General features: G+C 39.3%; 1 protein-coding gene across 1 annotated transcript; it reads right to left on the bottom strand.

The window, feature by feature from the left end:
* Positions 1 to 25,759, bottom strand: Mal2 (mal, T cell differentiation protein 2). Its single transcript, XM_076835719.2, has 4 exons — positions 25,495 to 25,759; positions 12,191 to 12,361; positions 5,070 to 5,231; positions 1 to 2,245 (listed from the first exon to the last, which is right to left on the bottom strand). The coding sequence occupies exons 1-4, from the start codon at positions 25,624 to 25,626 to the stop codon at positions 2,174 to 2,176; spliced, it is 537 nt and encodes a 178-aa protein (XP_076691834.2). The 5' UTR covers positions 25,627 to 25,759; the 3' UTR covers positions 1 to 2,173.
* Between the last annotated feature and the right edge of the window lie 1,645 nt (positions 25,760 to 27,404).

The following is a 27,404-nucleotide window of genomic DNA, read 5'->3' as shown; positions in this document are numbered from 1 at the left end:
TTATCAAATGAATACTTTATTAGAGTCATAACACTTATAAAATAAATTTCTTTTCATAGTGGAGTTACCAGATTTTAAGACCAACCAACACTTTCTCATTTTTACAGCTATGTAAAGAAATTCTTAAATGCCATAATTTTTGTTCAAGTGCTTTATCACTCAACTCACAAATCCAGAATGCGATTAATCTACAAATCTAAGTATTCACAGTTAGGCGTTTTAGATTTGGTTCTTAAAGATCTAGAAGCAGTCCATTTACAAAAGTGCCACCAACACATTTTAATGAAATCATTTAATTTAATGCCACCAAGCATAGCCTGTTATACCTTAGGGGAAAAAAAATAAAATCTCACCACTAAATTCTAGCAGACTACCTTCAAATGATTCCAAGTAGAATATACAATATATCTTTATGGCACGTTTATGACTTTGTAATATATAATTCATAATACAGGTTTAGGTGTGTGGTATGGACCTAGAAAAATCAAGGAAGTTAGATATTACAGAAATGATATGAGCATAAAGTCATAAGACTGATTTTTCTCAAGCTATATATTGAAACATCTCTTTTATCTTTATGATTTTATCACAAACCAAGCTCTAACAAGGCTCTTTTTACTATGGGAGTATCAGATAAATAGTGTTTGATCACTGGGCATTGATCATCTACTCATTCATGGTTGCTCCATGTTCCATGAAATCCAATTGCCCAATGTGTACATGACACTCCCAGTGGGCAATTCAGCCAGAATACAGAGGGCTAAAACAATAAAGCAATCCCAAAGCCCTCTGTTCTCAAAGGTGACCTTCTTAGGGCAACAGACATACTTTGCATGGAGAGCATGGTGGGAGCATGGTCTAACCCCAAGTCCCATTCAAGCCATTTTGGTATGTTTCCATGACCAGTGTCTCTAAAAAATTAATTTTTTTATATCAATTTTTTTTCATTTTTTGTGCTATTGTTTTCAACTGATTTTGTCTGTCACCAATGCAGAAACAACACAAATATCTGGGCTCTTAGCAAAACACGAAATCTACAACTTTATGCTATATTTAATATTCTATTCAAAAAGTAATGCAAAATAATTAGAAGTAAAAAGTTAAGTCTTCAGAAAGCTCTATTTGAAAAAGCTTCACATATATAAATATTTTTATATTCATGCACCTGGCAAACAACTGTGATCTGAAGCATAAATAAACCAAAGTAAGACATAAGTAGGTGAATACCAGTTCCAGCTGTCACTAATGGTCTCTGGGGATCCTGTTTGAAGAACACTTGGGAGAGAGTCTTGCTCAGCTGTGAGATCATTAGTTAGATTAAGCAAGTAAGGTTCACTTCACAAATTACTTTTCCCTATACCCAAGACTCTGTTAGAATTAGCTTGAGAAGCTACATGTCCTTCCAAGGGTAAGTATTTGACCATTAACAAAAGGCAGTGTGATTATTGCATAATGAGACTAAATGTTATGTGGCTTGTCTAACTAGGTTTATAAACCTTCATGATCAATTCAGTAAAATACAGAACACATAACTAAGGTTTTTCACCAGAGGTTGACAAACCATAGCCTGTGGGCCAAATGTAGCCTATCCCCTGTTTTTGTCAACAAAGCTTTATTGGGACACAGCCACATTCATTCACTGACATGCTGACGATAGCTGCTATCATGCTGCAAAGGCAGAACTAAATAGTCTTGATGAAGACAGAATGTATGATGCATGAAGCCTAAATATGGACCATCTAGTTCTTTGTAGAAAAAATGTCCAATTCCTCTTTTACATTAAAAGATGGAATTCAGTTGGGAAGCCTGTTTGAAATGTGTAAGTTTTAGGGAGTTCTATAAATCTATTAATATTAAGGTTCAGGTGACTGAGCAAACAAAAGGGATGCTACTTTTTCATGAATGATATCTGTGTATTTTAGGAACATTATGGAATTTTTTTTAATTGTAAAGAGGTATAAAATGAAAGGCTATTTCTCCACTTAATATCATAATAAAATTAAAATTCCACCCAGGAAATAAACCAAAACTTGCACTTAAGACTTTCTCTATTTACTAAACAGATTATATTTGGAATGTTGTTATATCTGGACAACACAGCATACAAATTGATCAGACATATTACAAAATAGACAAATGAAACTAACACACGACTATTAGTTTCCAAGGAGTGTTACGGTCGCCATCTTCGTAAAGCCAGACACAAACTGCAACCATAACATGCTGTTGTCATAAAGGCAAAAACCTAAAGAGAAAGAAATGAAAACTAATATCAGGTTCATAACTGACTTTAAGAACATGCATTCCTAAGGGGCAATGAGTTGAAGACTGACTTACCTGAATATACTTCAGCATTTATGAAATAGTTTATAATAATCTTTTTGGTGACTTGCCATTGTTTTAACCTTAACACCCTTACCCTTTCTTTTTAAACATTCTAGCCCCTAGTACTTTTCTCATGAGTAGACAGCCTTATGTTGGACATTTGCTCACTACTGGGTTCACTTATATTTTGGGGGGTTACTTCTTAAGTATTTATAAAACCCCAGGCATTGTATTAAAAAATTCAATATGAGTTATCTATTCATATAGTGATTCATAGCCAACAAAGACACTAAGTATCAAAACCTGGGGATACATCGAATGCTTTCTATTTACAACTCAATGAAGAGAACCCAGGATCACTGGGCTGGCTATCTTATGTGGGAAATAGTCCTCAGGCACCAGATTACCTCCTCTGAATCCTTAGGGGTCAGTGAGGACTTCGTCAGCACCAACCACGTATACCTCCCTGCATTCAGGGCACATAGACACACAGTGGATCTTGTCTTCAGCTTTGGGGCTTATGATCTCTAGAAAACTGCAGGACAAAGCAGTTCAGTATGATAATATACTATGATTTTGTGCTGGGATTCTTAGCCAGGAAACTACAGCTCTGGGAAGGAACAGCAGATTCACCTATAGAACATTTTCACAATTCAACTACCATTCCACTATTCTCCCACCCTCCTCCTGTTATTTTTCTCATAAATTTCTAATCTCCACATAATCCTCTGAATGAGAACAATTGATTTCAATATCTATTACTAATGAAAAAGAATCATTAGGTACATATACTGAAAGAAAAAGAAAAGCATGCAATAAAATGCCACAGTGAACGACTGATACATGCCAGTGCTATACACACTCCAGAACTAGAGATTTACTTAGGAGTGTGAGGATGAAATGGGACTTGGGTAGAACTTGAAGCATGCGTTGGGTTTACTAAGGCAGCTTCTCTTAGGCAGAGAGAAAAGTGAAGGAAAGCTGGCAAAGTAACAGAAAAGGCCCAGCCAGAGCAGAATTACACTTCGGAGAGCTCTGAAAACACGGCCCACCCATAGGGCAAGGGTATGTCCTAGTGACATTAGCTCCTCTTCACTTATTTGAGATCCTACTATTCATGTCAAAGTCAGAGCTTAGGGCTACTATCGACAGACCAAAAATGGGGCTACCTCAATGATCCCAGAGAAGGTAGTGAGGTCCAGCTGACACCATGGAAAGGGAGGGACTGGACATAAGAAACACGTAAGGAAAATCCAGTGGGGCTGAGGACTAGCAGAAAGGAAAAATGTCAACTCCTGGTCCCTGAACTTCGCTTTGTGAAATTGTTAAAAATTGATGTTTTTCCAACCACGAGCTTTGGATTACAGGGACTCCAAAGATTTTATTCTGCCCTCAGGGATGATGAAGTGGGTAGAGGTGACTTTATGGAAACAGAGCAGGGGTTACATTCAAGGTCCACTTCCCCCACCTTCAAAGTTTTAAGACTTCATTAAGTAAAATGTTTTTATTTTTTAAAAAAGAAAATATTAAAATCATCCACCCAAATTGTCTCCCTTTCAAATCTAGAACCATGACTTTTCCTGTTGTAATCCCACTTTTAGTGTAATTCATTGTAGGCACTTAACGAATTTTTGAAAATCCTAACAGATTTGAAAATTATCACAGTTTTTGAAATCATCTGTCCTCTACCCCTCAAAACTCAGACTTTAGATCTGTGCTGTTCAACCTGGACAGCCACTGGCCATGGGTGGCTATTTAAATTTGAATTTACTAAAATTAAGTCACATTAAAAATTCAGTTAGTCCTTCTAGCTAATTTAATTGCTCTATAACCACATGTGGCTAGTGGACACCATATTGGATAGCACATATATAAAAAGCTACTATTACTCCAGAAAGTTCTATTATAAAGTGCTATTCCAAGCAGATTTCAATGACTACATGGTGTGTATGGGGTTGTTTACAGGCTTCCTGGGTGAAACAGTAAAATACTAGGGTCATTAAATTTGCTATATAATCTGTTCAATATCAAGGCATTTCAGGAAATAATTTCCACTTGTGACATTCTCAAAATATTATCTATAGAAACAAAAACATATCATTTCTTCAAATTCCCTATATGAACACAAAATGACAAACTCATTCTAGGAATTAAAGAGGATAAAAATTTTAAAGAGTTCCCTACAGAACACATTTCCCTTGGCCATCATCCACTATAATGGCTTCCTTGCCTTCCCTGCTCACCTGCACTCTCCTCAATGGCAGGAATTGCGACCTGTTCTTCCTGACCCCAACCCTAGCAAATTACCTGCTACATGACAGGTCCACGGCAAGTTATTTTCAATTAAAAACATTACAGAATACTAAAGAGCAAAGTCAGGAACAAATCTCCCTTATCATGTCTGAAAATTAAAACAAGTGAACAACACAATTGATTCTTCTTACAAAGCAGACTGTGCTGTGCAAGGCCCAGCAGTACCGACTCACTGTCCTTCTACATGAACGTCAGGCTCGGTGAGCTTCAGTTTAATCATCTAGGTCACTGGGGGGATAGCAGTATATTGTTTGTAGGGTCCTTGTTCAGCTAAGCAGCTATTATAGGTTTAAGGTTTAATGTTAACTATTATAGGTTTAATGTTTAATATTATAGGCTATTATTAAAGAGGCTTTTGTTGTCTGAGGAGTTTCTTGGAGACCTGGAGAGTGGAGGCTGGTGCCAGTAGACTGTACTCATGGAACACTTACTGTGGCCGCTACGTTGATGTTATACTGGTTATCATTCAGGAGCGGCTGCACGCCATAGGTTATGGTTGAGTTGCAGTGCAGATCATGCAGGGAGGTGGCTGCTGCCTCCAGCAAGAAGGCTCCAAAGTAGAAGACGAACACTGTAAAGTGGTAGGCAAAATCCTGAAAGAGGAGGGGAAAGACATCTACAATTAAAAGAAGAACTTTTTCTATTCCTTATTTCAAGTGATGAAGTTTAAGTTCAGAAAGATCAGAATACCTAATCAACTAATCTTAACTATGTTTACTGTTTGTTTTGGATGCTTTTAGCAATGTCAGGCTATTAAGACTCCAAATGAAAATTGATGGACCCATTTTATTTGATATAGTGGCAAATCTTCTGATATATGAAATTTTAAAATAAAATATATTGTTTTAATTTGGATTAAGATATATAAGGATTAATATTAATTACCATAAAAGAAATAACATGCTATCTTTAAGTTCAAGTAAAATAGCAGTAAATTACATTATTCTTATTATAGCTCTATATTTTCATAATTACTTTATTTTTGAGCAATTATTTTTATCATTAGGTCATTATCCCATGTACTGAAAGGTACAGCAGACTTATTAAATCATTGAATTCAAAGAATTCATATAATATATGATATATATTAATATATTCCATTCAAAACTATATATCTCATACTCTACAAAAAGTAGAGAAATATTAGGTCATTTTGTTGCTAGAATTAATGTGTAGTATAACTCTTAAAATTTACATTGTCTTACCCGAATTAATATACCACCAATAACTGCTCTTTACTTTTAATAGTACTCATATACAACATATTTCATATGCATTATTAGTCCTTTTAAATAGTATTTATTATATACATTTTACAAAAGAATTTCTTTTTTCTTTTTTCACCCCAAATGACTATCTCAAAACCATACAAAACTTTTGGAGGGTACAGTTCAATCCCACAAAGGTTATTTTTTTTCTTTTCTTTTTTAAAATAGTAATTTAGTTGAAAAATTGAAATTGTTTATTCTGTGCAACATGTTTTAAAACATGCATACATTGTGTGGAATAGCTACTTAACATATGCATTACCTCACATACATACCATCCTCTTTTTTTTTTAGTGAAAACATTTAAAATTGATTCAGCAATTTTCAAGAAAACATTGTCATTAACCACAGTCACCATGTTCTACAATAGATCTCTTAAACTTATCCCTCCTCATTAAAATTTTGTATTCTATGGCCAACATCTCCCAACCTCTCCTCCCCTACTGCCACTGATTACCCACAATTTTACTTTCTTCCTCTAATAATTCAACATTTTTAGATCCAACATATTAGTGAGATGGTGTGGTATCTGTCTTTTGGTGTCTGGCTTCTTTCACCGAACATGTTCTCCATGTTAAGCCATGTTGTTGCAAATTACAGGATTTCCTTCCTTCTTTTTAAAAGCTGAATAGTATTCCACTGAGTATGTACACCATATTTTCTTTACCATTTCTTGGCCTTTGTACATAATGCTGCAATGAACGTGGGAGTGAAAATATCTCTTTAAGGAACTGATTTCACTTCCTTTGAATATACACCTAGTAGTGGGAACACTGGATCATATGGGAGATCTATTTTTAAGTCTTTCAGAAACCCGTTTACTGTTTTCTATTAATACTGTACTAATCTACATTTCCACCAACCACATTATGAGGGTTCAAAGTTTATTTTGTTTTCTATCAAACTGTTCCTATTAGTGATAAAGCAGTCTCACAAAATGGATTATTGCCCTGGTTCTTTAAAACATGTCCATGAAGCAAATAACACTGTTCACTGGAATTGTTCTTCTACACTGAGAAGAATCGGCTTGGACAAACTAATCAGGGGTGAGAATTACAAAGACACAATGTTAAAGCTATTTTCTATTAAACAACTCCCACTTAACTGACTCACTAATACCTTCGAAAGATACAAGGAAAATGTTATATACTGGCCACACATCAACTGCAAAGGAGAGAGGTTCAAATTTGTGTGGTTATTAAACAAATGTTCATTGATAAAGGTCAAAATTCAAATTTCAATGTTACTACTTTTAGGGTTCAATGTAAGTGAGCTAGATATTCATTAGTAATAAAAACTGAGAAAGTATGTTTGAGATCAGTAGGCGTTTACTTAACAGGGTAAGGATCCTCATTTCTGGATCCTTAGAAATGGTCTCTTTTATCTTAAAAGGGAAAGATAAAATGCGGTGACGCAGCTGGCAACTTCGTGTGATCTAATCTGTGCCTGTTTCACTACCTCCTACCTCTTTGAACATTGGCCACCTTGGCCTGATTTGGCTCCTAGGAAACACTCCACACCTTGAGCTTCAGTGGACCTGAGATGTGCCAGGGTGCTTGAGCCAAGGCCACATTCTTCCTGGGCAGCTCCCAACTAATCACAGCACAGGGGGGACACTGGTGCCTGGTCACTGGTGCCCAGCACAAGATCTTAGAGGATGGGCTGTGCTCTGCAGCTTCTCCCTTATTTGGCCAAGACAATATCATAAACTGAAACTCTGCCCTCCCTTACTTCCTCTCCTTCCTTCTTTCCTTTCCTCCTCTTCCCCTTCTCCCTTTCCCTTCCTCCTTCCCTGTCTTCCTTCCTCTCTTCCTTTCCCCCTCAAAAACAAAAATGCACAAAGGAACAAAAAGTTTCTCATGCACTTCTAAATCCATCTGAGTCTGCTCTCCAGTGGGCCTGAGATGACACATATGCTTTTCCTTCTTGGCCCTTACATAATTTTAACTAATGTATGAATTATGTAAGTCATTCCTTTACTGCCATTGTCTGATACAGCAAACTTTTCGAGAACCACCCACAGGCCTGCTACACCACCGTATTTCTAGGCGGGGTATCAGAAAATACTCCAGACCAGCCTTGGAGAGCTACACGTACATTGATCACTGGCCATCCTGGGTCATCTTATTCCAATCCCTTTCATGTGTGGGACATGTGCAAGAAGGTCTTCTGCATTGTTTTGGACCACCCAGGTCATGGATGGTAAGCTTGAGGTTCTCAAATATCAGCAAGCATCAGAATCATCTGTAGAGCTTGTTGAAACACAACTGAGTGGGCTCTACCCCCAGAGTTTCTGACTTGGCACGTCTGGGTAGAACCTGAGGATGTGATTTCAGGCAAGTTTCCAGCTGCTGCTGATGCTCTGGTCAGGGCCTACTGTTTGTGTGCCCTCATTAGTAGATGACCCTAGTCCCTCTCTGAGTTTCCTTCACATGGCCTCCTCTCTGCCAATCTTCTCAGTGCTCACACACCCTAAACACAGCCCTCTTATCATCACGTTTGTCTTAGACAACCTGAGCTTTCAACACAGCTTGGATCTTTTCAGCAACAAGTGGCTCTCTCCAACATTCCTATCTTCAGCCCATGCTAGGTACTTCTGTCCAGGGTCAAACCTTCACTAACTAGTTGATAAAATAAAAACAGCAGCATCATATATTGGGGAATCCTGGTTACAGAAGAGCAGCATGAAAAGGAACAGCAGTCACTGTGAACTTAAGTTTCTCACCTGCACAAATGAAGACAGTGATACTTGCTATCTATAAAGAGCTATCCTAAAAGTCAAATAAGTAAATGGATGTGGGGCAGAAAACTGGCTCAGGACATTTAAGTTGTTAAATGACAATGTTTATAATATATTGGAAATTGATCAAATGTGTGCCAGTTATACTTAGAAGGAATATTGGGAAGCATGTTTAACTATACAGGATTTTTAAATAATTCCTTTAAATTTTCTAAAATAAGAACATCACCTCCCTAAGAAAAGGGGGATATAAATATGGAGTTTCTTCTTTAAAGTAAGGCTAATAATGGTATTAACACCTCCCCACCAAACAAAAATAAAAACAAGAACCCAACAAACTATTTCAAAACAAAAATCTTCTTTTCCCTGGATTAGAATAGGGCAAGTTTTTAGACTTTAATATATGTTATTACATATTGTACTTTCATGTCAACAATTATGCTAAGGTTAGAAAGCTTGAGAAAAATACTGAACATATCTAGTACTATGAATAGGAATTTAATTGTATGATCAATAAGAAGGAATATGGTAGACAGTGTCATATAACAAACACTGATAGGAAGTAAATTATTTATTAAAATGTAAGTTATACAGTTAGAATTAAAATATTATCACAAGAGAAAATAATTATTTTTTGAGCAATTAATCTTTAACATTTCCAGAATGTAGCAATTAAAAATTGTTACCATCTGGTGCTGACTGCATGATAAGTATGGCTCAAAAATTTTCCTGGCTGAGTGTGTACAAGATGTAATAAGAAACCTTCCAAAAGCCAGCAATGTGATAAAAAATGAATGAGAAAGAAGAAAAATGCCTAAGAGGAAAACAAACAAGGAGTGACCTCAACTTGTGAGGCAACTGCTCTGTATGGAGCCACATCTACATCCCTTTTTAATTTTATTTTGTGTCAGGGTCTCACTAAGTTGCTGAGGCTGGCCTGAAAACTGCCATCCTCCTCAGTCTCCTGGGTATCTAAGATTATAGATATGGTCCACCACACCTATCAAAAGGAACCCTGTTTCCAAAAATGAAAGCATTTAATAAACTCTCAGGGGGCAGGAGTTAGCTCCTTGAAAAGCATGTCTACCATGTGACAAGCCCTAAACCACGACATCTACTGTACTATGTGGTGTGTGTTGCTATTGTAAGCCGAACATCCCTAACTTGAAAATCTGACATCTGAAATACTCCAAAATCTGAAACATTTTGAGCAGTAAACATTTTAATATACAAATACTCCAAAATTCAAAGGGCCCCAAAATCTGAAATATTTTTGGTCCCAAGCCTTTTGGATAAAAGATCCTCAACCTGTTCAATTTTCTGCTTCAGTAAGAGTGGACTATTCCAACTTAAAAAACACACACACACAAAGAAAAAAACACAAAAAAACAAAAAAACAGGATAAACTTGGCAGGCGTCCTATGGCAAAAGTGATAGATCTTTCCAATTTTAATTGTCACTTTCATATAGTGGTTTATTTAATATAACAAAAACTCTTACATCTTATTTTCTGAACATCAGATATAATGCTACATACAAATGGGCAGAAAACACAAGTTTAGGAAAAATAAAAAGTTAACAAATGCATGATTGTACTCATTGCCAAAGATAAGACTTCATATGAGCAAAAGGAAAATAAGACTATAGAGATATATATCTAATAAGGCCAGGAATGATACTTTCAAGATATTTAACCATTATTAAGTTATGTTCATCAACCAATTAGAAAGACAATTAGACAGAATGCTGGCCACTGGAGGTTCCTATAGACACTGGGCAATTAGGGAATCCAGAAAGGTTCAGGAAGTGTCAGAGTGGTGGGTGGAGCATTTGGGAAGAGGCAAATGGGTTGGGACAGTGACTATTAATAGTACCAATAGCACTACAGAAGAAGAAACTGGCCTAATATCTATGAGTGTGATACTTAAAGAACCCGGTGGCCCTTACCAAAATTGGAGATTGATTCATTCTTATACTTATTATGGAAAAACCAGATGTTTACAAAGAGAAGAATAAGCTTCTATCTGTGATCTGATTGGGACTTTAGATCTTTATCTCATGACCAATAGAAATATTTTCTCATTAATAATGAGAAATTAGGGCAAAAATGTAGAAATAGATTACATTAGCAATTTATGGAAATGGAAGGACTTTCAAAATTCCAAACTGTAAGCCTCAGTGTGTTTAAGGGATTAGAATTATTGACTGCTTGCTGTAACCCAGACAGAAGGAAACACTATGTAATTCATTACTATTCTTTAATAGCCTCTGGTCAGACAGGTATTATTATGAACACTTTAGAAAAAGAAATTAAAATGTAGAGATGTTAACTATTTTGCCCATGGTTACATAGCTATTAAGCAAACCAGACCCAAGCTCAAAGGCTGTGAAGAACTGTAATCCTTGCACCCACTAAGCTGGGCCACTTGCCCTTCTTGCCCCTGGGATGAACAGGCAGTCACATTCACCATGTGAATGCATGTGAAAAATGCATGTGAAAACATTTGGTTCTCAAATGTATCTGTTCAATTGTTCAATAATTGTAATAAAATTCATTTGTTGCATGAAATGAAACCCTGTTTCATTTATGAGTCATAAAGGAGCTGCTGAAACAAGCAGAGTACATACAGCTCTCCTCATGCTCTATAAATTAAACAGGGGATATTTTCCTATAACATCTGTCCTAGAGCTGCTGGGCAAAACATTATTATACTTGGAAGGAACATATATAAAGCCTGATTGAAGGTCTGATTGTAAGTTTTAAAACTTAAAAAAGCGTGATCGAAATTTCCTGGGGCTCTACATGAATTTCACGATAGCTCTGGCACCATGGATTGAAATCAGGCTGCACTGGGTCTTCCTAAAATAAGTCCCAGAGAATCAGTGACACAATCATGAAAACATCTCTGACACAGGAGAAGTAATTTGGTGCAACTTAATGGTGTCATGATTTTAAAAACTGTGATTGTAAACTTTTTTTAATACCTTACTAATTCTTGTACTATAAGTCATCTACAGATGGCAAAATATCCAGGAAAATTTGCATAGGCTATATGCAAATATTGTGCCATTTTATATAAAGAACTTGAACATCCATAGATTTTAGTATCCTGATGGTGGGCCTGCAACCAATCCCCCTAGAATACTGAGGGACCACTGTATATATTGAAATATATATGAAACAGAAATCAATGGAAAATTTCAAGAAACGTGAAACTGTTTGGTTCTCAAATGCATCTGTTCAATTGTTCAATAATTATAATGAAACTCATTTGTTGCATGAAATGAAACCCTGTTTCATTTATGAGCCATAAAGGAGAAATAGAATGATTTCTCAGCCCCACTAAATGGGAATTTCACAAACTGGGACTCTGCTGTCCATTAAGGCAAGCATCAGGCACCTTAGCAGCACCCATGGCCTGAACCCATTCTCTCCTAAAGATGGTAACAAACAGAAGATAGACTCAGGCATTTCCAAACAGAATGAGATATTGATCAGTCTCTTACATTTTCTTGCAATAGATTTAAAATAGAAACTCCTTACCAGGAAGTTCCAGTTGGCATCAATTTGAGTGACCATGCCAGAGAGGAACACACCCAGGAAGAGAAGAGAAAAGAAAAAAGCTGTCACGGACACAAACATGACCCATCCTTGTAGCAGAGGTAGAGGAACATTGGAGGAGGCCACCAAAATCCAGACGAGACCCCCGAGCAGCTGAAAGAAAAAAAAGATGAAAGAATGTAATGGATTTGCTTAAAAAAAAAATACCTTTTAAACCACAAAATTCAATCTGCTTTTTATCAATGTCACTTTTCTCCTTTCTCCAGAACCATGCACACTTTCCTACCTCTCTGCTCATCATTTCTCTATCATGAAAGGTGCCTGGGGTGAAACTAGTCCTTCTACCTGGAGGTCAGATCCAACTCCACACCTGTTTCTCTGTTGGGCTTTCTCCTTCGCCCAGGAACATGCACAGCATTTTCTCTTCATCTAAAAACGTATTTCTCTGATCCCACTGCCTCTCTAACTACTACCCCGTGGATAGACTCTGATGTCCAGAAAACATTTTACAAATTGCTTGGTCTCCACTTCTTCTCCTTGTAGCTACTCTTCAAATCATGATAAACTGCCTTCTGCTCTCACCAATTCTTAGAGAGTTTACGAATAAAGAACTATAACTTTCTAATTTTTCACATCCATTGTCACATCCAGGTCTTTCTCATGACCTATTTGTATATTTGATATTATTGCCTACATAGAGAATAATAGTTGCAGCTGTTGTACATGATAATAAGCAATAAAACTACCATTATTTATTATCTACAATGTGCTGGACATTGGAATAAGTACTTTACATTGATCAAATCGTCAATAAAGACCTGTGGCATGTCAGGCACTATGCTAGAGGCCAGGAATAAAACGGCAGAGAAGCTACATTTGGTTTCTGTCATCACAGAACTCTCAGCCTACTATAGGAAAGGGATAACTGAGCAAGTGATTAAAATGCTATTTAGTAAATGTCACAACTGGGTAAATACTGGGTAGGATAGGTCCACATAACAAGGGCTCTAGATTTAGATTTGGAAACCAGGAAACACTTTCTAGAAGCACTAATCCCAAGAACAGGGCTGAGGGTGAAGCAGAGGGAAGGTATGGTATTCTAGCAGGTCTTGAGATGATGGGGTGAGAGCTGCCAGAGTGGGGCGCAGGTGAAGAACAGAGCTCAGTGTGGCAGGAGCACCCTCTACCACACCACGTGAGAACCCTAGCTGAAGACTTAGCAGAAGGGGCCTGAAAGTCAGGCCAAGGACCTAGCTCACTCAAAGGCAGGTCACAATCAAGCAGGAAACAGTATGTTTGAGATTTGCATCTAGAATTTTCCCTGGCTGGAGCATGAGAACAGGCTGGAGAGGAAAGGATGCAGGGCTGGAGGACCACACAGGAGACTGTGATAACAACAGTGTGCAAACCAGAACCAGGGCACTGATGACCAAGAGATGTGCAGGGATTAGAGAGAGATGTAGAAGTAGCATGATGATAGTGATGGGTCAAATATGGGACATGGCAAGAAAAAACAGATAAGGAAAATACCTAGATTTCTCGCTTGTCCAAGTAGGACTGAGTGAGAGAATACAGGAGGGCAAACAGTGGGAGTGAAGGCGATGAATGATGAACTCCAAGACCACAGGGCTCCACTCCAGCACTAAAATAAGAAAGGGCACGTCCTGTCCTGTGCACAGCATCCCAGGCTTTGGTGACCTTTTTCATCCTTGTCTAATGCCACAAAACCCTTCACATTTTGTATTATAGGAAAAAGAAAAAAGTCCACAGCTCAAAGACAAGGTTTTTGCACATCTAAGTAGCCTGCCACTTGCTAGACCAGAATGCCACTCCCTCCAGCACATAGCTGAGAAACTGCCTCTCATAGTTGACCTTGAGCCCATCATCTGAAGTCTTTCCTGAGTTCCAGCTCTTGCTAGGTTGCTCCTCCCTCCCCTTGGGGGGATTGTCACACCATTGAGATGCTGTACTTAGTCCCCCTGGCTTGCACTCCACCTGCACTGACAGAGCTTATGGGTAGCTTATGCTGCTTTACATGTTAGGCCTTTCCTAACCATTAGTCAGGTACCACGCTACACTTAACACAAAAACTTAAGCCATACAACTGACCTGAGGTTGCCTCAGGCAGGTGGGACTCTCTCTTTCCTTTTCCATACAGAATGCTCTCAAATATTTACTTAGTGAACAAACACACTAGTGTCTATATGAGAACAGTTTGGGCTCCAAATATTAAAAAATAATAACCATCTTTATCTTAAGTATGTAGATAACATCCAAACTGCACAAGAATTGAAATTTAAAAAAATAAATTTTGATTTAAGTTTTAAAAGAGTCCCATTCAGCAATTTGTTATTGCTTGAGGAAACATTTTTGGAAATTACTAATAATAAATTATAATTAAAGCACCAGTTTAATAAATTTGTACTTTTAGTAATAGTATACCTCAAGTCCTACTTTCAATTGAAAAATCAACAATCAATCCAGAATATTTTGTAAAATAAATCTAAATAAGATGACATTACTACATATTAAAATTTTAGCTATCCTTTTCTCATAGATTATGAAAGGAATAAACTTGTTCCTGGTAAAAAAAATTTTCGACACTTTTATGCAATTTAATACATGTTTAAAGGCAACAAGAATGTCTTTAATGGGTCAATCTTTCTTTTTCTCCTAGATTTTCTTTTCTGGTAGCCTTTTCTTATACTCTCTACTACAAATAATCTACATTATTTTAAATATGATTTGAGAAATGTATATAATACTAAATATCTATTAGTTCAAGAATCATTTACTAAGAACCTGTGTGGCAGTCTAACAGATGATAAAGAACAACTGGCTACTGCAGACTAACTACATAAGCACAATCTTATAATTTAGGGATTGTGATAAATTCACATTTATAAGTAATCCTTTGTAATCAACACAACACTTAATAAATGTGGACTACACCCCCCAAAGGTAGCCCCAAACCTACTGATAGGCACTGGAGAACAACATTCAAGGGGGAAAAAAAGGCAAGGTTCTTGCTCAAGAAGTCCTAAATAAGGGAGAAATAGACACCATTTAATCTGATGTAGGAGCAGATTGTGGTGAGTGCTATAAAAAGAGCTCAGCACAGTGAGCTCTGCAAAACAGGAGGAGGCTGGGAGGAAATGCAACAGGAAGACTCAGGAAAGGGAGGCAGGATAGCAGGAGTCAGCCCTCAAGACAGACCTGGGCTTGGACAGGGAGGCCTTGATGTACAACAGTCTGGATTAATTGTCCAATTGTCCTAAAAAATCACAGCTCTTCCCACAACTCAAAGGCTTGGAAAGGAAACAGTGCTTACATGGAAAGTGACCCAATTTGCTGCTCATCTGTGGTGTGTGTGCTGCATGCGGGAAAGAGGAGAGAGAAGGAGCGCGTCAACATCCCTCCCTTTCTTTCATGTAATCACATGCACCACCTCTAAGTCAGAGAGTCTACAAAGTCCAGGTGCAAGTCCTGCTCATAGGCTAGCATTAAACAACAGAGGACAGGCAGAGAATGTAGCTAAGTGCACCATGGAGAGCCTTCTTCCTTTCAGGAGCCTCAAGAAGCTTGGATGGGTCACTATGGCTTTGACACAATTATTTCTTCCCTATTTCATAATTTCCTTTTGACAAAAGTGAACTTTCCTCCCAAGCTTCCCAATCTGGCCCCAACATTGCAAAGTGAGCTTTCATGAATACTGCTGCTTTTCTGAATTCTGGGCTTCAGTAAGCTCAGAGTATTCATCACATAGAGTGCACTCATCAGTGTCTCCATTTAGGAGAGATGATTCTGAACGGAGAAGCCTTGTTTCTAAAGGCAAAAAGTAGAGCACCAAATGATTAAAATCTGAGGGAGAAGAGTTGATAAAGTATCATAGCAACTGCAGAGTATGCACAGCATGAAGAAAGGTATTTGGAATGCCATGATTCACCCACGTTGTTCTCATCTTGGATCCAACTCCACATTCTCACCTTTAGCCTACAGTGCCTTCTATTGCTCTCTAGTGTCCTAAAAAGTGAGACAGTCATGCACAAAGCTGCCAAATGCTTTAAGGAACTGAATCAGCCTCAGGACTCTGGACCTCAAGTAGAGTAGCTCTGATAAGGCAGGTACTCTACTTTCAGGTGATGCAAAGGTAAAACCCTCCTAGCAGTAGGTATCGGTCTTCCTCTGTACCTGGTTACCCCTTATTTTCTTAGCTCCACTTTTGGTGCACCTGGTACACACAAGTACTCAGATACATTCTGAGTTGCAATCATTACACTGCTGCCTGCTCCTAAAGCAACTGATCTTCTTTGTGGTTTAATATATATTTGTCACTTTATTGGGCCTTGGCAAACCAGAAGGGTATGACTTAGCTTAATCCCTCCCATAAGAAAACCAGTGAAACCTTCATCCACTGACACACTAAGCTGAACCCTCTGAGTTGGAACCAGAAACTGTGAACTGTTAAAAATGCCCAGCCCCCAGGAACACATGGTACTGGGCAGGAAGCAACTCTTTACCATACTGGATGCCTGAATTACTGACTTCTCAACTCGTCTCCTACTTGGAAGACCTGCCTAGGCTCCCAAAGGATTCCTTTTGCAAAAACCCTTTTTCTTTTCCAATGCCACTAATTTCCGAATAATCTGCTTTTATACACAAACATTGACATCTTAGCTAATAATTTTCAAACTAATTTAGTATCTCTTCATATACCCTTTATTATTATACTAAATAAACAGGCTAATTTCTACTCTGACCTATTTTCAGCTAATGTTTGGAATGATGATAGACAAAGGTAAGTGAATCTGAAGGTATAAGAGACTAGTAAGAACACCTCTAAAGAAAAATACTTCATTGTTTAGAATTTTCTGTAGAGAACATAAGCTCCTCTAATTCTCTTATTATCTACACACTAGACATTTTATCGTTCCATTGTAGGGAGAATGAACTGTCAGCAAGCTTAGAGGAAGAAAAGAAAAAGAAACCACAGACTGTTTGTGGAGTTTGCACAGGAGGGAGAAGCTAACGATGATAACACAAATATTAGCTAACATTTACTAAGCTCTCCATTCCCAGGGTTTTATTTCTATCAACTTAATTCTCAAAACCCTGAAACATAATATTATTATTCCCACTTTACAGATAAGGTAACTGAGGTACATAGCTATTAATAACTTCCTCTAAATTATACAATTCATAATGTCAGATCTGAGATTTGAACCCAGTAACTGGTTTCCAGAGCTTAAGCTTTTGACATTATTCCCTTGGCCTCTCCCATGGTTTAGTGTTCATTTTAAAGAAGGGTTTCTATTCATTCTCCCAGTGATTCCATGACCACAAAAAACTAGGTAGAGAAGTGCACTGGCATTTTATTCTGATGACACAGTCTACAACTTCCATCAGAATCACAAAGGGGTTTGTGGCCCCCTAAAAAACTCAGAATACCTTACCTACTTATTAAACCCTCCTGTTTTAGTGGATGCTTGCTTACTGGGTACTCACTCTTGAAACATGGTTATAGAAGCTTTTAATATAGTCCGAAACTTATCATCTAGAAAAAAGATTGTCTACAATTAGCTCCATTTTACTATTTGTATTGTGAAAGGGTTTTTTTTTTTTTAAGCTGGAAACACATTTCAGTCAACAGATACAAAATAATAACTGGTAGAAACTTCACAAGGCAGGCTACAAAAGCGTAAAGTCACTCACAATGTAGCTGCAGCCCAGGGGTAACAACACTGGAGAATAATTATCCTCCCTCCCCAAGCCTACCTTCTCTCCAGCAGTGCTCCATTTTCTACCACCTTTGCTTGGTACTCTAGCCTCTGCCCCTCATCCCATTCTCTGTACACAGAACTGGTCTTATTTGGCCAAGCTTCTGTCTAGCATGTACCCACCAAGAGTTTTTCTGTATAACTAAACTGCATCACCAAGTACTCCAGAAAGACTTCCTTGCTGGATGCCATCCTTTGGTGCTTCGGTGGCTACTGATGCATGTATCCTCCTTAGCACCCGCAACAACTAGACTGAAATCATGGCCCCACATGTCTTTTGCCCACTGGGTTGTGAGATCAGGTTTGGTGACATTGCCTTAAACAGCTCTGAAAGCTCGGAACCCAGGACAGTGCTTTCTACATATGGCATTCAGTTACATCCTCCTTGAAATGAATGGAAACCACTCAGTGTGTGTAAGAAATGGTTCCACAAGAAAATTCTCCAGAAGTGAAGCCTGGGATACTGGGAACACACAGCTGTCCAGAGCCCAGCCCACTTTATACCAAAGTTATGAGTGTCATATAGGATGACTATGAAAGGACTTGACCCTCTTATATACAATATATCATGTGAGAAATTCAGGTCAAACTGTAGCTAGCTGGGTATAATATAAGTGTTTAAAAACAGACAAGAAGAATAGTAAAGCAGGAACATGCACTTCTCAATTTTCAAGTGGTTATTGGCAACCAGCACCACCTGCCACAGATCTTAGGCAACTGGGGTGAAAAGTTCTGGAAATGCAGAATCTCTTGCAAGTCTACTCTATGATACTCATTTTCAATCTTCCTTGGGCCCCAAATTTTCCCAGTTAACCCACTGTTATTGCAATTGCCATGATGTAATAGTAGGAACTTTTGATGCAGATAGTCTGAAGTTCTGTCACCTGCCCTCCTGTAACCATGTGACTCCATCCAGACTGGTCTGGGATGGGGACCAGTCCAAATTAGAGGTAGTAGTCAGAAAGGTTTGTTTTGTTTTGTTTTAATTAAGAAAAGTAAAGATGAATTCCAGGAAGCAACAACAACAAAAAGACATATAGAGAACAGGCCTATGAACAAAATAGACTAATTGAAAAATAACTTTTGCTTTTTAGGTTTACATTAGAAATACATTTGAGACACCTATTACGTGTTTTACCTTCTTCTTCCCCATTTGACCCAAACTTCTACTCCAGCTACTTAAATAGGTGCTAACCTTAAATTAACCCATATTACAGAGGAGAAATATGTTCTGCCTCCTATATATTCTTTTCGTAATTTCCTTTGATTTTCAAAAATCCTCTTTTCATGTTCATAACTAGTTATCATGTAGTGTTCCTGCATGCCACCGCCCTGATGTCGGCAAGAATGGACAAATCACTGCCCCTTTTCTTTTTACCTTCTTCCTGCTGAATGCTATTATACCAAAGTTATGAGTGTCATATAGGATGACTATGAAAAGACTTGTCCCTCTTATATACAATAGATCATGTAAGAAATTCAGGTCAAACTGTAGCTAGCTGAGGAGAACTACTGCATTTTGAGTTGGGCAAGACTTAAAGAGCCTAATCAGGCCACAGCTGTATTTCTCCACTCTAGCCTTCTTCCATAATACCCTCATATACTATTCAGTGTGTACCACAGAACAACTGCATAATATTTTTTTTTACAGCACATTCATGATACTGTGCACATCAACCTGTTCCTGTCCTTTGTCATTATATGGTCCTTTGTATTCAGCTGTATCAATGCCAAGTCCACAGCTCTTATATCAGGTACCTTTCAACTGGGCTATACAAAACAAATCTCCTTTCCCTGACCTTATCCTATGTAGCTCAAGGTCAATCATTTCAGCAACTTGGTTTAAAGTTTTCCAAATTTCAACTCTTCATATTTTCATAGGGCTATGGGTCAGGGCAAACAATTGCTGATGATAACCTGTGGAAAAGTCATTTGCTTATTTTCTCTTATGAAATGTAAAGGCTCTAATCACACAGATGGAGATATTTTAACATGCAAGCAAAGGAAGAATTTTACTTATAGGAGTAAAACCCGTTTAGAAAGGCAGACATGAACACAGACAGTCCCTCTTAACCACAGTAAACGCGCAACATCCCTTTCCAATTAAAATTTATTATCTGGTCAAGAAAAGAAAACTCTACACATCAAGATATTTATGTATTAAGTTATAGTTAAAGATTTTGGTAGAAAATAACCTGAGATCCCTTGTATAGATTTATCTGCATGATGGTACCTGCCTCTTAGATAGTTCCTCCCCTTCACCATCATCCTTTAAGATTCACTTGTTTTCTGGCATTATTCCTCTCAGTTACATCTTATAATTTGATTTAGTATCATTTGAGAACATGTCAATCATTACATACATGGTTGGCCCCCTAAACCTCAGATCTCTCTCTTCTCCAGCATTCTTTCGTTGGACCTTTTCCAGGTTCTCAGCACCATCTATCCAAGGTATAATAATAGGCCCCCTCATTGATCTTCCTGCCTTCAATCTCTGTGTTTTACAATCAAACTTCACTAAAAATGACTAAGACACAAGTCTGACTAAGTTCATCCCTGTCCTTCAGTAGCTCCCCATCACAGAATAAGTTCAATGCCTTGGCCTCCTACTCCCCAGCAAAATTCAACCTGAACCCTGCTTGCAGTTTTTCCTTTTGTTTCTGCCACCTTCAAAACAGCCATGTTAACCTAACAATTGCTAGAGCTCCATGCATTGTCTTTCTGTGTCTCAGGTTTTCATATATGCCCTTCTTTCCACCTAGAGTTCTCTTCCCCACTTTTTCTGTCTATTGAAGTGCTGATCATCATTTAAGACTAAACTCAAATTCACCATTAAAGTTGGCTATCCCAGCCTCTTCAGTAGCCACATTGTCTACCCTGCTCCTCTGCAATATTTTCAAAAGCCTATTTTTAATTTATTTTTTGGTATTGGGGATTGAACCTGGGAGTGCTTAACCACCGAAACACATCCCCAGCTCTTTTTTTTTTTTTTTTTTTAATTTTACATTTTATTTAGAGACAGGGTCTCACTGAGTTGCTCAGGGTCTTGTTAAATTGCTGAGGCTGGCTTTGTACTTGTGATTTTCCTGCCTCAGCCTCCTGAGCTGCTGGGATTACTGGTATATACAACCACACCCAGTTTCATAAACCTATTTAACACTTCATATATACCAATGTAATTCTTTCTTGTCTTTATAATCCACCAAACAATATTCATTCTTTCTCTCTCTCTCTCTCTCTCTTTCTTTTTTTGTATCAGCAATTGAACCCAGGGATGCTTAACCACTGAGACATATCCCTAACCCCGCCCTTTTTTTTTCTTTTTTTAAAATTTTGAAACAGGGTTTGGCTACATTGCTTAGGGCCTCACTAAAGTTGCTGAGGCTGGCTTTGAACTTGCAATCCTTCTGCCTCAGCCTCCTGAGCCACTGGGATTATAGGCATGAGGCACCAAGCCAGACTGACAACAATTTTTTTAAGGGCAAGAATTATATTATGTATTCTATCTCCAGGGTATAAAGGAAGGCCTGAAGGTCTGTTCTTAATTATGCTATTATGTTAAATAAGTAAAAATCACTGGCATCAAACACTGCTGTTAAGCATGTGAAAAACAGTCCTACAGTATCTCTCATCAAGAGAGATGTGAATGAATAACTTGGGGAATGTAGACAGTTTCCTGAACAATGAAACTACAAAATAAACTGAATAGTGACTTCTATTCTTTTCCACGATTAATACTCTTATGTTCAATCTTTCTAGCGCATTTTGCAAGACAGTCTCATTGAGAACAGGAACTCTAAATATTTTCTTCAGTTCAATAGTAAAGCTCCTCCAATGTACTTTTCTTACAGGACTGTCTGGAAATATTTTAGGATAGTCCACATCCAACATGGATCTCTTTCTTCCCCAGGTGGAAGCTATTTTCCTGAATATCCTTTCAACTAGCTTACCAGGGCTTGAAGGTCCTAACATTTTTATTCCCATAAGAATGTCTTGCATACATTAGGTACTCAGCAAACACCTGATGAATGATTTAGAGATCATTCCTTGAAGAAACACTGAGAAATTTTGAAAATGATAACTTTTAAAGGTGATGTTTTCTATCCTAAATTAAAAGGCTTGGCTTTGCAATATTAACTTAGTATTAAACTCCATGGCAAGCATGCATTGGTTAAGTACAGCTGAAGCCAAAAATCAAATGGCTGGTGATTTAGTTATCCAGAAGTGGAAGATACCTGTTTCAAAAAACCACACTATGCATATGAGGGTGAAATATTCTTCACTGTTGAAACCAGCATTATAAATTGCTTTAGCTGGTTCTGGCAGGCTGGCACTATTTATCTTTTGTATTATCTTTCCAACAAATGGCTTATACCTGAAAGATGTGAATGAAATATAATAAAGGGGATTGGGATTGAATACGTTGAGCAAAGTTAACTGGTGAATTTGATAATGGAACTGCAATATCATGGTATCATTAGCTTAGAACCCTATTGACCGTCTAGTCCATCTTCACAGGATAGAGTTTTCACATGTTAAGATTCAGAGGGCAACCAGACATAAATGAAGAAACCGTGGGGAAAAATGGACCTGAATGGGAGGTCAAAATTAATAAGGAATTTGGAGATACCCAGAAACACTGGAGGATACTAAAATAATTGGTCCCTCAATGGAGATCACGTACTATTAGTAGAGTATCAGAGGAATTCGCATATTTAATTTCCAATGAGAGGAATGTTTAAAGAGGAGCCATGGGAGACTGACTCCCTAGTCAGAAAGCAATCAGGAAAGTAGAAAGTATGGAGAAAGTTGGGAACAAAGGTGCTTCAAAATTGGTTACTTAGTTCCCATCTGTACATCCCTGAAGGCAAGCATTCTACAAAGAGGGGTATAATGCAGCCTTGATCTCTGTGTCCTTGAGATACATAATCCAACAACTTAAGCACTCCAGAAGGATGAGAGCCAAGAAGGAGCAACAAGTTTGGCTCCAATGTGGTCTCTTGTTTCTCTAAGGTCACTAGTTTCATTGGAACATTTTGATCCTTTTTTATTGGAGGAGGGTGGAGGGAAGCAAAATGCAAGTAAAACAGGTACTAAAGACTTAAGATTTAAATTTATAAAGATGTTTGACCATGAAATGTGAAAAGCACATTAAAATGGCTTTTGGAAGTGATGCTGTTCTATCTAAGTAAGAGTCCAAAATATGTTTCAAAAGTAAGAAGCCAGAGGAAATGAATAAGAGCAATGGACCAGATACTTCTGTGAGTCTGGGATCCTTCTTAGGATGGGGAGCAATGGAAATTCAAGCAAGTGAAGAATCTGCATTTTCAAGAAGAGTTGTCTTCTTCTTAAAATTTTTTTCATAATACCTTTATTCTATTTTTTTTTTAATGTGATGCTGAGGATTGAACCCAGGACCTCACACATGCTAGGCAGCGCTCTATAACTGAGCTACAGTCCAACCCTACAACTTTTTTCTTTATAAAGCCTAGAGGAAGCCTCTATCAGTGGTTCCCAGTTCCCAGTTAGAATCTCCAGGAAAACTTAAAAAAAAAAAAAATAGCTGATCCTGGGTGCTCCTCCAGAGATTCTGATTTAATTAGTCTGGGATGGCAACCTTAAAAGCCACCAAGTTATTAAGTACAGCAAGAACTGAGAACTAACCACTGGGCTAGATAAAAAGAAAGATATGGGATAGAGGAAGGGAAATTGAATAAGTCACCTTCCACACCCTCTTCCCACAATTAGACAGTGTTTCTGACAGTGTCACATGACCGAAGATTGTTTTTGAGGTGATATTTGCCTTGGTAGCACATGGATAAGCTGTTTTTCCCCTATATACATATATTTACATATACATATATACGTATCTCTCTATGTACATATGCAACTGTATAAAGCTATTAGATAAATATCAGAAACAAATAACCAGAATATCAAATTTGAGGTTCCATTCATATTATTGCTTAGGATAAGGTTAACTTCTAATTGAATTTTAGAAAGAGTATATTTACATGAACATTCTGTAAATTCCAGTATGGGTAGAATGTGGATATGGCGGAAACTTCTAAAAGAGTTAGGCAAACACCTGGGGTTTGAAGAACCTGGAACTTAAGGAGCCCAGAGTCTATGAAATCTTTCTTCCCAGATCTTGCTGTTCTAAAGTGTCTCCCTCTCACAGCTGTGCAGCTGATCCAATGCCAAACTCTTCCTGTTCTTCTCACATGGATGCCTGTGCCTCATCCCGAGCATTTGGATGCTTCTGAACTCCCTACAAATTCAAACTCACACTAGCCTCTTCCAGTCACTACATGATTATTGATGGCATTGCCTGTAACTTTACTAGTGTCCAGTTCCTTCAGATTAAAATCTGAGCTAAATTTAACTTAGAGTGGCTTAGCATAATAAGGCAGAAAACCAATGCTTACAAGGTGTTCCAGCCCCCCAGGTACAAAAGTGAAACCGAAGTGTCCCAAATCCTGGTTATGCAAACTCAAAAGAGGATGGGGGAAGATATGAAAACCCCAAACTGAGCAAACAAAACCAGCATTCAGGAAAGGCACTGCGAACATTTCACTATTTATTTGCCATTCTCAGGGCATGATGTAACCTCGGTTGCCCAATTCATATTTGCACATTACCCTCTTGTCCACAACGAGCTTCAAAACCTTCCAACTCCATAAAATTCCTTTTAATAAGTTCAAGCGAGGGACCCAAGAAGGTTGACGGCACCAGGCTAGGTGACCCCACCTTTACTTAGGCCCAACGAAGTGTGTTGACAAGGTTTGGAATTCCGTAGGTACCCTAGGAAGGGAGAAGGTGCAGGGGCAGGCAGAGAAGTACTTGCCAGCCACGCTTCCACCACTCCTTTCCCATTCTCACGCCCACTTGATTAGAAACTGCCAACTGCATCGTACATACCTCACCTTTCTCCCTGCCCTACCTCCTGCGCCCTGTTCCTTTCCCCAATCCAAAGGGCACTAATAATGGCAAGGGTGAGTGCGGCAAAAACATGCCCGGCTCTAAAGCCTCCCTCCTCCTCTTCCTGGTGCCTCCCGCCCCCGCTTTCCACATCCTGGCAGCCTCTGGGTCACCCAGTATTCGGTACACCTTTGCACCACCTCACAAAATGGCAGGTTAGCAACAGGCGAGGCCAAATGCGCGGCCCCTGGACAAACCCTGAATCTCAGAAGGCGCCTCCAAGCCCAAACACCTCTCTCTTTCCCAAAGTCCTGAATCCTCTGCCCCACCGGGCTGCCTGCTCGCTCTCCAAGGCCATTTCCGTCGCCAGCGGGCGAGCAGGTGCCAGAGTAACAGGTGCCGGGCAGGAGGGCTCAGGCGGCTGCGCCTAGCATGCAGAGGTCCCCCAAGAGGGGCGCAAGAAAAGCCACATCGAAGGGAAGGAGGCCGAGGGCGGAGGCAGAGGGAGACAGCGTGGGTGGGCGACAAGGATGCCGCTCTCGGTCCTCGCTCCCCGGGAGCCACCCTTGCCGAGGCTGCCCCACTTACAATCTCCAGGCAGACGAAGGCGCCCGAGTAGGTCCGCAGGATGTCGGGGCCGGCGGGCAGGGTGACCCGGGGCGCTGGGAAAGACACGGCAGGATTCGGGGGCGGCGGGACTGGCGCTCCGCCGGCCGACATGCTGCCGCTGCCGCTGCTACGTCTCCGCGCGCCGCCGCCGCCGCCGCCTCCCTCCTCCGCCTCCCGGGATCCCGGCGCCGCCGCCGCCGCCGCAGCTCAGGTCGGCGGGGTCCGGGCGTGCCGCGCGGGAGGGGCGTGGCTGCGTGGCCCTCCGGCCCGGCGAGACCCCGCCCCGTCACGTGGGCTCAGGTGCGCGCACCCCAGCCCCGGTGCCCACTCGGGTCACGTGCGCAGGTGCGGCCGCTGCCTGGCGCGCCTCCCTGCCCAGTTACTCTTGTCCCCTCCCTCTCGGGCCAGCGCCCAGTGCTCCCAGCAGCCTCTCCAGGGCGGGCTCTACAGCCCTGTCCTGCTCTTTATTTTGCCTGCTACCCTCTTTATAGTTTCCACCTGTTTTCTCCATCTGTCTACCCTCTTCCCAGGGGTCCTCTCCCACTTTCCTTACTTCGTCATATAAAGACAGGTTTTATGCCTGTGATTCAGAAGGTACACTCTAGGTCTCCAGGGTGGGGTATATTTTAAATGGAACTCTAGACGGATTTTAAAAGCGCCCCTCGCACAACCTGGAGCTTTGGAGTCAAAATGACTCAGCTCTAACACTAATGGCTGGCAGTGGATTCCCAGCAGGGGCTGCAAGGAGTCCCAGGATTTGCTTTTTTGTGAAACAGGGATGCGGTTACCTGGAATCATGTGCAGATTAGATGATATAGCAAGAAAAGAGTAGCGCATTACCGGTGGTTAAAGGGTAGCTAACATCATGAGCCATTTTTCTGATTTGTAACACATCACTATGTATGGACACAATATTGCAAAAGTTATATTTTGCACTCAGAACTTTAATTATTGATTTGACCTGTCAGAAACTTGATGCCTTTGCGTTTTCCAAACGTAAAACCTAAAAGGTAGTTTTTAAAGGATTCTAGATGTGATTTGATCCTGTCCTTCAAATTATCTCCATTTTATCCTTAGTCTCAATGTCAACACTTTTGTAGGTGAAATGGGAGATTAACTTGCTCAAAGATCAACTGAAGATAAGCAAAACCACACACACCAGCATACACGTCTAGACAAAGTTGGAAAAAAATATTAGCTAATGTCAGACATTTTCCAATTGAATCAGATATTGTCTATCAAGTTGAGGAATGGTGTTGAGCTCTATGCACTGGTCAGCAGGTTTTAGTTACTCTTCCACTATTATTTAAATAAATGAAACTCATAGGTGTGGTGGTAGTAAAAGGACAGGGTGTGGGTGAAACCTTTTGTGTACACTTCCTGTCATCTCCACCTGTTAGTCATCACTTTGAGGTATTTAATGTGTGCTGTTTGTTTAATTTTGAGGTTTTTTTTTTTTTTAAATTAATTTGGTCAGTGAGCCCTTTTGTGTTCAGGACTTGATTGGCAGGGAATTATCTTTCTTTTTATTTTCTGCATAAGAGTGCTCAGTAAGCACTTAAAGAATGTCAAAGAGAAGACCATGTCAAAAAATTCATTGTGGAGATGCTCAGTATCTATGATGTGTCCAAAATATTCTAGTGGATGAATTTGAAATGATGTTGAAGTTTCCAGAAGTGCAAATGGCTCAGAAGAACTTCAGATGAACTAATTTTTAAAATTGTCACCAAAGGAGAAAGTTTTCCACCGTGTTCCTTCCAGCACCCTCCTTGCTATACCATGACCATGCTACTTTGCCCTCCTGTGTCCATCATGAGCAGCAGAATGAAGATTATCTAGAGTTCTTTTTTGTTGTGTCATATGTGCTTGAAAAATGAACCTTCTGGAAC

This window comes from Callospermophilus lateralis, chromosome 16 (genome assembly GCF_048772815.1).
Source record: "Callospermophilus lateralis isolate mCalLat2 chromosome 16, mCalLat2.hap1, whole genome shotgun sequence".
Taxonomy (NCBI): domain Eukaryota; kingdom Metazoa; phylum Chordata; class Mammalia; order Rodentia; family Sciuridae; genus Callospermophilus; species Callospermophilus lateralis.
The sequence above is the reverse complement of the archived record's forward strand: the minus strand, read 5'-3'. Positions and strand labels throughout refer to the sequence as shown.